This window comes from Conger conger, chromosome 3 (genome assembly GCF_963514075.1).
Source record: "Conger conger chromosome 3, fConCon1.1, whole genome shotgun sequence".
In the NCBI taxonomy this organism is placed as follows: Eukaryota; Metazoa; Chordata; class Actinopteri; order Anguilliformes; family Congridae; genus Conger; species Conger conger.
In genome coordinates this window covers 54,420,436-54,433,184 of record NC_083762.1, presented here as the reverse complement: position 1 = coordinate 54,433,184, position 12,749 = coordinate 54,420,436, and the positions used below count along the sequence as shown (strand labels likewise).

At 39.8% G+C, this 12,749-nt stretch overlaps 1 protein-coding gene across 1 annotated transcript; it reads right to left on the bottom strand.

Moving 5' to 3' along the window:
* Positions 1 to 1,400: 1,400 nt before the first annotated feature.
* Positions 1,401 to 12,520, bottom strand: LOC133124483 (basic immunoglobulin-like variable motif-containing protein). The gene is made up of 10 exons (XM_061235726.1): positions 12,432 to 12,520; positions 10,673 to 11,159; positions 8,619 to 8,748; positions 8,414 to 8,509; positions 7,798 to 7,902; positions 7,599 to 7,693; positions 6,939 to 7,071; positions 6,563 to 6,646; positions 6,201 to 6,297; positions 1,401 to 4,062 (listed from the first exon to the last, which is right to left on the bottom strand). The coding sequence occupies exons 2-10, from the start codon at positions 11,121 to 11,123 to the stop codon at positions 3,760 to 3,762; spliced, it is 1,494 nt and encodes a 497-aa protein (XP_061091710.1). The 5' UTR covers positions 11,124 to 11,159; positions 12,432 to 12,520; the 3' UTR covers positions 1,401 to 3,759.
* Between the last annotated feature and the right edge of the window lie 229 nt (positions 12,521 to 12,749).

The window sequence follows — 12,749 nt, the reverse complement described above, 5'->3', positions numbered from 1 at the left end:
TCTTAACTCTTCAATACCAAAATCAGACTGCAAGTACTCAAAAGATTGAGTAAGAGCGGCACCACAGCAATAAATGACAGTATCTTCAGCATAAAAATGAAACAGTGCATTAGGACTATTGTGGACCAGGTTGTGTACATAAATAGAAAACAAAAGTCGACCCAGGACAGAACCTTGGGGAACACCTGACACAACATGTCGTACACTGGAGGATGAGCCTTCAAATTTAACACATTGTGTCCTTTCATATTTCACCAGCCAACATCAAACCAATATCAAGCAGCCGTTGTTTCAGGATGAAGTGGTCCACTGTATCAAAGGCTTTCGAAAGATCAATTAAATCATTTACAACCTTTAAGGAATGCCGTGATGGTACTGGTACTGGTACTTAGTGCTTCCTGAAGCCACACTGATGCACTGAAAGAATACTATTTACGCTCAGGAACTCTTTCAATTGATCATTTATCAATCTTTCCAGGGCCTTTGACAAGACAGTCAAGTTGGAAATAGGCCTATAATTGTTTAATGATGTAATAATGTCTCCACCCCCTTTTAACAGAGGGAGAACATGGGCAGACTTCCATGTTTTTGGTATGACCTTAGAATGCGGACAACCTTGGTGGAAAATAGATGGGCTTGTTGCTAAGACAACAATGTCTTAAGCAGAAACATGCAAAAACTAAAGTTTAAGGTTAAGTTAGGAGGTATACACGTATAGCCGATATAATCCACCTGCCCAAATCACACTGAGAGAGCAGAAATTAGCTCAGCGGTTTTAAGCGATCCTCTTGAAGAGTGGAAGCAGTGTATAGCTCTGCCTCCCTGCTTGCAAATTGTGGGCAACATTGTTGCAAGGTGATTGACATGATAATGGGTTTTCATTTTGACTTGAATGGCAGCTTCACCGCGGAGTGATTTGGAAAACCGTTTCGACATAGATTAGAAAAAACAAGGCAGAAGCACACAAATTACAGCTGCAATAATCTGTATCCAGTCAAAAACAGAAAATCTATTCAGTGAGAAAAAAACTTTCACTTTCTGTCTGCGCTTCTGTAACTGTTTAAGCAATATTATATATATTTTTTAATTATTACCATTTGACAGATGCTCTTATCCAGAGCGACATACAGTTGATTAGAGCCTTGCTCAAGGGCCCAACGGCTGTGTGGATCTTATTGTGGCTACACCAGGATTCGAATCACCGACCTTGCCTGTCCCAGTCATTTACCTTAACCACTACACCACAGGCCGCCCTACTGGAGTAATTCTGACCCTTGGAAAACAAACCCCAAAGGGTTACCTTTCAGAAGAACCCTGATCGTGAAGTCAAAATAGTGTAATAACAGGGAATATGGCTACACTTACATTTTATGTAAAAAATAAAAATGAAATTCCACAAGTACTGATAACAAGTTGTATAAATCTTTATTTGTAAAGAAAAAAGAACAAAAAGAAATCCACACTACAGTCATTACATTTACACAAGCGGTAGGGACGGAAATGTATTCCATAACTGTTCTCACAGGAATGTTAGAGCATACAGTCTTTTACAGCACATAGAAGCAGACATGCGCTTTTGTTTTGCTTTTTGCAATTTGCACCTGACACAAAAAATTCCTGAAATTGAATTGAAATTCAGCTTAAAAATAAAAATAAAATGGAAAAAAAAGGTTATAATGTTTTAACAAATTGTGCCTTCAACTCGTCCGACTCTGGATTTCCCATGTTTATATTTCATATTCCACTCTGGAACAATGAATATAAATTGAACACGATAATTAGTGCACAGCATTGATTGCATATATTCATGTGCCAGTATTCTACCATATTGTATACTGTATCAAATAAAATGACAGGCTATTTAGTTTTAATTGAATATAATCTTTGAAAAATAGTTTGTACTGAGTGGAGACTTGTAGAAGTTCAGCCCGTTGGTATACTGTGACCCTGCTGTGGTTTCTGATGTTTCTGCCCTTGCTACACCCAGTCACTCATGCACAGATGGTGCTGTTACACCATCTGGCTCAGGAAAACAAATTAATAAAATTGGGGTCCCAAAACAAATCTGAATTCATTATTACCATCCTTTAGCTGAATCAAAAACAAATCTTTAGCTTTCTATTCAATATTTAGCTAGAATAATAACAATAATGATAATAATAAAGAAGAATTAGAACTTAGACACATACCAGGCTTTCTCTGATATGTCTGGGGATCCTTGAATACATAGAAATAAATAGAAAATGACAGTAAATATGATCCATTATCAAAGATTACAGTTACATGCACCAGAGAAGATCAAGTTTACAGTATGCCAAGTTTATGTGATGTTTCAAAATAAACTTTGGCAACGTTGTTTTTTGTTACTAAACTGTCTTGTGATAAATATCAGTGTACACTATTGAAGACCTTGCTGTAGGTACCAAAAAGTAAATTGGAAAAGGTATATTTGAGTACAGCAGGGACTAACTGAAGAGAATGTGAAGGCTTCCGTTTGCTACCAAGCAAGTCTTATGCACATACTTCCTACACCTGGGAGGGATATCCTATCCTATATGGCTATTTTTTCTTCATTTCAAAGAAAATGTAAAATTATTTTTAAAAGGATTCGTTTTTTATTAGGTAAATAATAACAGGGCATGTCGTGTTTTTTCTTTGCACGATACATTGATCCTATGAAGTAGTGATACCAGCACTGCCAAAATTGCTTGCATTATTTACAAAGACGATCACCAGCCTGAGGCTTAGAATTAAACCGAAAAGTTTCACCAAATAAAGCATGTAATATAATTAAAGTAAAAATCTCACCAAGATATTATTTATTCAATATTTTCATTTGCTGTGCAACTAAAAACAGTTGCACTGTGAATTAATCACCAAGCTTGAAAAATAAATATTGGTCTGATAGAGGAATTGTGACCGCAAGATTGTGTCTCACACCTACTCTTTAGCAAAGTGGACCTGGTCTAAAGAGAACGTTCTGAGCAAATGACCGGTTTGATGATGGAATACATTCTCTGTGACCGCCCCCCCCCCCTTCCTGAAATGTTGCAACATACAGCACTCTCCAAAATGGCCCACAACCTTGATATATGAGTTTGCTTAACTTCCTCAACCCCTCTCGCAAACTAACAGTGGGTCCATAACCACATTACAAGGACAGAACATAAAAAATCCTCTTGTAATGTATTTTTAAGGTCTCACCTTTTGTCAACACTCCCAGGGCTAATAAAATAGGGCTGGGATACATCCACAGACTGCTGCCAAACCACAAGTAAGCTTTAAATAAATGGAGCTGTTACTTTTGGTTTAGCAGAGTTAGGGGAATACATCAAGCTATTTTTATTATCCCTGGATACTTCCAAAAGGAATTATGGGATTCGCCAAAACAGTGCCAAATTTAGGAGAGGATGAAGTATTTATGTTAAGATCACTTATGGTAATCAAATGTTCCTTATTTTCTCTTTTGGAATTATTTTATTAATATATTCACAAAGTTCTGAGACACGGTATCCCTCATTCTGGAGGAATTCTGCATGAGCACAGTACACATAAAATATGAACCAATGCAAATGAATGTTTTCGGCTAATGATTTATGCAAATGAATCAGACAGATAACAGATGACGCCATTTTCTGTGCATACAATCTATCAATAAATAAATTCAAATGAACAGAAAGTGCAATTGGTATGCAGAGACACACCTGCAGAACTCCCTCAGAGACTTCATTTCCCATGAGTCCCTGTGTCTCTCAGGCTTCAGTCGGTCGCCCCCTCGTCGACCTCGCTCTCGGGTGACCCCCCATGCCTGTACTCGTAGGTGTTGGACAGGCGTTTCCAGGTGGTTTCTTTCTGGCACCCCGCACTCATTGACCGGCCCAGTCGGCCCGGGTGCTTGGCGGTTGCCTTCCCTTCTGGGTCGTCTGAAGCTCCACTGGAGCCCCGGTCTGCCCCCTGGTGGTGGAGATCATGCCGCAGGTTCTCCAGGTTGAGAGCCCAGGGGCCCAGCTTCTGCCAGTTCACCCTCTGGAAGGCCATGATGCAATGCAGGTTTCCTCCCACCTGGCAGGGAAAGATAATTTCACAGGACAGTAATGTTACTTTATGACGTGCCTTTCATACAGAATGCGCTTGAATTAACAGCAGTCCTGCCTGTTTGTACAGACGTACAGCTAAAACCACTTGATTCCATAGGCTACCAGCAGGGTTGAGGCCAATTCCAGTTGAATTCAGGAATTCAGGATATTACTTGAAATTAAATTTATATCATGAACTAAAAATGATCATAATGTTCTGTGGGGATCTGTAATTTACTTCACAAATTGACAACATTTCTGTTTGCCATTAGATTCTACCAGTCTGTTGATCTGCGTATGGTTGTTTTTATATGATAATTAAAAAACAGGGAGTATACTTACTGCGTGTTCACTTCCTTGGCTGTCAGTGGCACAATTCTGGTCCTCATGTTGACAAATGTCAATAACAGACCCCAAAGGCAATTAAAAGCCTAGAATCAAGACTAGATACTACTGAAGCTTTCTTATACCTGCACTAAGGAAGCGATTGAATACCACTGACAAATCAGAAACCACTGAGATTACTATTGGTCCCCTAAAATGGGGGGAATATGTATACAATGGGATGTGATTCCTACACGGATCACCTGATATGGATGTACAGTGTAATACCCTGAAATTAAAGATGACAGTCTGCACTTTAACCTCAATATTCATTGTTTTGTTTCAAATTCAATGTGCTGGAGAACAGAACTTTCTGAAAAGAACAGGAATTGTACCACTGTCAGTACATATACAGTAAATTTTTTGCAGACACCGTAGCTGCAAGGCAAAGGTTTCAGACACAACCTTTGTTTCATATTCTTCATAAAATGAGGTCACTGTGTGTGCGGAAATCAAAGCTTTAACTAGGTAGTAAAAACAGTGGCCTTTCTAGTGTCAACCAACTCAGACATGCACACTTGCCATGAAAATTGCTACGGAAAAAGGTAAAAAATAAGACATAGGCCAGAATTATAATTAAAAAATAGTATCTGTCTAGTAAGAAAATTATATTTGACATGTGAATGTGGATAATGTGATTTAAAAAAAATATAATGCACATCAATACATGAGTGGGAGTATTTTTCTTTTCCTGTCAAAATGAATGGAACCGATGGGGAAACTGGCTTTTTGAGGACAAAGATATATCTAAGACTGGGTATTTGTCACAGAAAATATTGACCATTGAATATAGAAACAAATGTGCTACAAGTAAAATTTATCGACAGGCGGTGGCATTTAATGGCTTAATTCAGTCCATCACAGAAATGTTGTTTGCGTTAATTTAACAGAACGTTGTTAAAAATGGAGCATGCTCAAATTGCATTAACATAAATCATGGTTACCTTATGTCCGTTTTCACTTCTTTTAACTTTGTTTTGGTATTGTCCTACTACATGTTGCACATTGCTAGGGTTTGGCTTTTGATGGAACACTTTTTGTCACTGAATGTTACCAACATTGTTGCTGGGCTGTCATACATCATACAAATGCGTAAGCCTATACAAATAACACTGTAGGCTACGTGGCGAGAAATCACATAAACCACTAGAAATTAAGGAATTATTGGAACTCGAAAGTCACAGAACTGCAAAAATAAATGGCAAAAATCATGGAATCTGTGACAACCGCCACTTCTGTGACAAAAACCCAGCATCATATCATAGATGGCATATCATAGATCAGCAGGGGGGGGACATATTATGGGCTGAAGTTCAGAACCAAAAGCTGGCCTCTTGGCTTGATGTGGCATATTTATTTCACTTCTGTGTTTCCCCTAGTTATCATAATAGCATAAACCGAAAAGAACAGTTTGAATGAGTATTCACACGTTTCTTTGCAGTGCAGTGTTCAGCTGCGGTTAGATTTCGGCTGAGTTGACCTTAATATCAAGTGTATTTCCAACTGATGGGCTGATGAAAATACTAATGAATTCACTTGTCTAAAAAATCTTCCCGATCAAACTATATCCAATCATGCTGACAATGTTGCATAATTTGCATAATTACTTCATTATTTTATTTACTGATTCCCACTTGTTCAACAGTACCTGTGACAAAATTGCATCTCTAATGGTGAGACAACCTTCAATCGCCCAGCTCTCTGACAGAAATATTACTTTTGGTAATTTTTTTTAGGTACCTTTTTGGTTTTTCTGTACTGAATCCCCCGCTCTGTGTGACGGATGTCCAAGTATTCCGGATTCTGCGTGTTCAGATCTGTCACAATGTCTGCCCACCTAAATGCAGGAGTACACAAATGCAATGCTATCACATGCAAGAACATTGTCATTGATTACATTACATTACATTACATTACATTACATTAATGGCATTTGGCAGATGCTCTTATCCAGAGAATTAAGTGAATTAAGTGAATAATCCAAACGGTTCCAAAGTCCTTAATTGGCTGCCAACTGAAAGGGAACTACAGCCCCCTTTTTGGGCATTTACACACAGGTAATATGGAAAAAACGCACACATGAGCTGTGAGGAGAAGCTTACTTTTTGCAATGAATGGCTGGGTGTTTCCTGCTTGGTTCACCAATGAGAATCCAGTGTTCCATTTCATTAGATGGAAGCAGGCCCCTTTAAATACATTGGAAAAATGAGAAACCACATTTCCTTCGACATGTAAACCTTTGCCAAAATTATTGAAATTGTGGATAACCTTTTTTGTAAGCTCTCAGATAAGAGAACCATACTGATATTTATCTTTGAAGAAGATATGTCTTTAGGTAGGCTTGAGTGTCCAATATCCAGAATGGTTGGTCATTCTGGTTAATCAAACCGCATTCTAACAGTCTCTAATAAACTGTGTTCAAATCTAAAAGGGTGAGGTCAGAAAGTGATTGATTTCTGATGGGATTCCCCTCCTAACCTGTAGGCCTTGGCAGCCTTGAGAGGGGTGGCCTCGAAGCCGACCGGGCAGAAGTAGTGGTTCTGACAGTGGTAGATGTAGGCCATGGTCTCATCCTTCAGGCCCTGTGTTAGTTTTAGTAGAGCCCCTTCAGCTGCCATGGAGAACAAACAAACAAACAGCATCAGCACCTCAGGCATTTGCAGTGTTACTGCCTTCACAGTCAGGCAGTATGAACTGTATCCTCCTTTTCTTCACCGCATGAGCATTAGGTGCTACAGAAAGAGTTCAAGGTATACAATCACAGACTGGAAAGGCAATCAGAATCCTAGAATCAAGGCTCGATACTGAAAGCTTTTTATACCTGCACAAAAGAAGTGATTGAATACACCCATCAAATCAGAAACAGCTGATTATTCTTGGTCCCCTAAAATGGGGGGACTATGTCTAAAAAGGGATGAAATTCTTATCCAGATAACCCAATATGGATGTACATACTTTCAAATTAAAGATGAGCCTGTATTTTAAATCTCATATACATTTCACATCCAATATGCTGGAGTGCACAACCAAAATAATAGAAATTGTACTACTGTCCACATACTTACAGACTGCACTGTACACATACATAGACACAAACTTACACATTTTTATTTTTGACAGATGTGGACACTCGCTCACCCGTCTCTCCTGCGGTCTTGTGCTTTCCGTGTGGTTTGTACAGAATGTATGAGCAGCCGCGGACCCGGAAATTATCATTGATTTGTCTGAACCACCTGTCAAAGGAAGATGGATAAGGAGAAAAACACAGGAGCTGGTGAGTTTCGGACAGGGCTGTACACTGAGCATACATCATGCACAGTGTGCCCCTGTACTGTACCGCATCAGGGTGGCGTTGCCCGTAAAGGGCCCGAACTTGATCTCCTCAAACGGTGGCTGGAACCCCAGTATGTGTAGTGCCTCCTCCTGGGAGATAGGGGGAAGACTGCAGAAAGACAGCAACAGTCACCATATGCTTTATCAGAATGAAAGACATACACCTGCATCCAACTGCATTTCAATAGCTGGCACTAATGCAGGGCTATTCAACTGGCAGCATGGAAGCCATTTGCAGCCTGCCATAGATGACTCATTCATCATTCAAAAATAAAGTATTATTCAGGTATATATGATTATTTATTCTATAAGGTGCCAGCATAACTGCCCAAGTGACTGAATGAACTTTTTTTCTCTTGAAGGCATCTACTTCGTTAACACACAGTCCAGTGCAAAATAAGTTATTTATACATTGTTTTATAAATCGCATGTGAAAAGTGTATGGCCTGTATGTATCAACATTTTCAAACCCAGTCTTCTAAACAGTGCTTGAATAGTACTTTGGCTAAGTGGAAAAAAGTATCCTGTAAAGTTTCTCTGGTAATTCGGACGAATAGTGCATTTCAACAGGTTAAGGGATCTCGGTGTTGCATATGTTTGCAGTGTTTACCAAGCCTTACCTCCCTGCTCCAAGCGTGCTGTATAAAAAGTTCCAACAAGAAATTAGAGAGGATATTCCGCAGGAAGTCTTATACTGTGGACGGCTGATGCAATACCTAAACCACAGGAAAACTGCAGGTAATACAAATAAAACTCTATTGAGCTGTAGCTATAGACCATGCAGTTACGCCATTTTCCTCAAAGAATTCATAAGCTTATATGTACCATCTCCTAAGGTCCATGACCTTCCTCTGTTTAATTTCTTCAAGCGTAGCCTGCTGCGGGATGTCTTGCAGATTCCTGCTGTGTTTGTCTGAAGTCTTCATCTTCTTGGAGCTGGACTTCTTAAGATTGCCTGGAAAAATATTTTTATTGAAGCTTTTGATAAAGCATAAAATCTACCTCAAATACTTATTAAAAACATGTATTATTTGGCTAACATTTTTGAAAATGTAGCTGGAGTTGTGAAGAGGTGTCAACTAATAATCAAATGTGACTGAGATTAAAAATATACACTCATTGACCACTTATTAGGTCTTTATTACACTTTTTTAAGACTAAATCTAAATTAGACAAAATTTAGATTACATTTTCTGCTTCTGTAGCCAATGCACTTATAGGTTTGACACACTGTGTTTAGATATGCTCTACTGCATTACACTATTTTAATGCGTGGTTATTTGCATTACTGTCGACCAGTGTGGCCTTTCTCCTCTGACCTCTCTCATTAACAACGCATTTCTGCCTGCAGAACTGCTGCTCACTGGATGTTTTTTTTTGTTGCACCAGTCTCTGCAAACTCTAGAGATTGTTATGCATGAAAATACCAGGAGATCAGCAGTTTCTGAGATACTCAAACCACCCTGTCTGGCATCAACAATCATTCCACGGTCAAAGTCACTTAGATCACATTCCTTCCCCATTCTGATATTTGGTCTGAAAAACAGCTGAACCTCTTTACCGCATATGCATGGTTTTATGCATTTAGTTGCTGCCACATGATTGGCAGATTAAATGTTTGCATTAACAAGCTGGTGTACAGTCTACCTAATAAAGTGATCACTGAATATATTGCATGCTCCAGAAATGCATAAAATATATTATTTAAATGTAATATAGTTCTTCAGAAATAAAGATTTTGTTTAACAAGCAACATTTTCCCCCAATTGCGTGACAATAATTGTTTTCAGTCATTTGTGCAACCTCCCTTCCCAATTATGACATTACTTAGTCTTCTTTAGTGTTTTATGAGATTGCTCAACATACGAGATGTGTGAACATTCCTACATGCGGAAATGTTCCCTGTGGTCTGCACTTGTGGACTGCCCTCTTCATTTCAAACCAAAGTTTGAAATTAAGTTAACCATTTCTTGGTTGATTTAGACTTTGACTGCCTGTTGTGGCGATACCATGTTCTTGGATGAATGTCTTGGAGTTCATGATTCCTTTGACTTTAACAAGAGCCCTATAGATACAAAATAACCCCATAACATCAAAGATGAACAGCAGTATTTCACTGTAGGTATGACATCCTTTTCAACATAATCCTTCTTCCGATTCAAAAGTGGTGGCTGTGACCAAAAGGCCAAATTTTTGTTTCGTCTGACCATAAGACCTGGTTACGATCGAAACGAAACACAGGATTCTCAGCATAGATTAAAGCCTTTTTGCTTATCTTTATCAAAGGGGGAGGATAATTTTAGAGGGCACTTTGTTATTTGTGTGTGTGCCTGTACTTGCAAGAGTTCACAAATTCACTTCAGAAAAAAACTAATTGAACCCCACATTTTGAATTAGTCCAGTTCCATAACCATAACCATTACATGATTCCATCACCCATACATACTAATTAATTTGTGATTCAAGCAATGTGCCAATTGTGCCAGGTGACGGTGCATGGTGTAACCACGGCTGATGAGCCCAAGTCTCTTTTAACTTCAGATGACTCATTGGATGAGCAATCATTTGAACGCTTTCCATTTCGAAGCATTCACATCGTTGAAAGAGCACGGCCAGGTCCCTGATTCCCAAAAAGAGAATCCTTTGAAATAATACATTTCATCCTAAAACATGATCAAAATATTAATCTTTTAGGAGAACCTAGTCAAGAACATAATCGTGTTATTTTAGGTTGGGACCTAAAATTACAACATTTATGATTTCAAAGGATTTCTATTGTGTGCAATAAACAGGGCTAACTGTAACTACATTTGAATTCACATCGGGTGGGGGACAAATATGTTGGGTCTACAAAGAAATTGTTCACAAACACAACTTACTTGTCCTGGTTTTTCTCGTTAAAACAGCATCAAAATCGGTCGTGTCAATCTCCCAGGCCAGGACAGGCTTCAGGTAGCTGGAGGGATCCACCTCCATGTTGTCACTGTCTCCATCCAGGACCACGTTAGCCGAGCCGGCTGAAGAAGAAGTGTCGCTCTCCTGGGCATTCACAGGAGTGTCCCTGGGGGCCACGGGCGGCGGCCGGTACACCGAGGCGGCCTGGTTGAGGAGGGCGTAGTCAGAGCACACCGTGTAGAACTTCTCCCTGGAGTGCGTGACGGGACACGTCCAGGGGATGCGCACTTCCGCACTGGACGCCCGCCGTGGTCTCAGGGACTCCCTGGCCAAGGAGCCAAGGTGCAGGGCGTGATCATCGTCTCTGTCCGGCGGCCGGTTCGGGGCCCCGGATACGCTCGCGCTTGCTCCTTGACTTTCCGCAGCGTTAGGCATTGAACGGAACTTGGATAGTGGATGAGAGGAGGAGGGCTGTGAAGGATCAACAAGGTAGAAAGTGGTCAGCCCTCTGCTGAGATGAAGTTCAGAGGGAAGAGGTTCACACAGTGCACACGATGAAGAGTCAATGGCCAATATTCCCTCAGCGACAACTTTATTAGCTAGACCTGTATACCTGCGCAGAAATATAATCGGCCAATCACGTATAAAAGCATGCAGACATGGTCATGAGGTTCAGGTGTTAATCAGACCAAACATCAAAATGGTGAAGAAATGTTATGGAATGATTGTTGGTGCCAGACGGGGTGGTTTGAGTATCTCAGAAACCGATGTTGTGAAATTTTCATGCACAACCTTCTCTAGAGTTTACAGAGAATGGTGCGGAAAAACAAAAAACATCCAGTGAGCAGCAGTTCCCTGAGCGAAACCGCCATTATTAATGAGAGGTCAAGAATGGTTCAAGCCTGATAAATAGCTGTCTAATAAAGTGGTCACCTCGTGTACATATCATTAGTATCAAACTCTGACCAGTCAATACGAATTCAGTACTCAAACGTAAGTTAGTATACTGGTTAGCGTAAACCTGCAATGTGCCAAAAACGGTTAAATCACGAACGAACATGTGGGTGGACCTTGAGCATTTCCAATCAAAATAACTGTTTACCACTTAATTAAATTAACTTACACTTTACTACTGCAGCAAAATAAACAGTTCCACGGACAGCAATAGGGCTACAATTGATACAATACCGTATTAACTTATTGCAGCTCAAATAAAGCCGTCATTTCGGGGGAAATTAAATGTGACGTGTTGTAATTCAACATAATCCCCAAGATAGCTAGCTGTATAGACCATGTGGTAAAATTAGACTTCCGTATTGGAATTATATAATGCTTTACGGAGTCAATTGTTTCCCACTCGTGCTTACTTGACTAGCTAGGTGGCTATAGCCCTGACTCAGCCTCCATCACTGTGTCATCCAAGAGAAACAGGTACCACGCTAGCAAAACAGTTAGCTACAGTTATGCTAGCTAAGCAAACAGCCAACCTTGTGGCTTGTTTATACGGACATGTAGATTAGACGTACCACCGTGGACATAACATTTTTGGTCAAATTATCCAGAAACTATCGTGACAAATCAGTGTCTTTTTCAAAGCTCTAAGAACGATTTCCTACAGGCAACACGTCCCGTGTCGCCTCACAGCAATAACACTCCACGAAGACTGAAAATATAGCATGCCCTTTGAATACAAATGATATCCGTCACACCAGCAACACTGACATAGCAAGGTAGTCTACATACCTTCCCAGTACTGTAATAAACAGAGGTTATAAGTATACACGGCGTTCCAAGCACAGCTTGGACAGTTAAACCACGGTCTTCCGCTTTGATGCACTGCGGGAGTGTACCATTATGTCAATAGGGGGGCGTTGTCAATATGAATATTACATTTCCAAAATACTATTTAATAATCATAAGATCACAACGGAATTGCAAAAGTGTATACTAAAAGAAACAAGCAAGCATACTGTAGCTTTATTTCATATGGAAACTTTTTCCCATCCTCATATGTAAATAAATAATAAATCATCCCCTTTGGGTGTATAGTGCAAGGGGTGG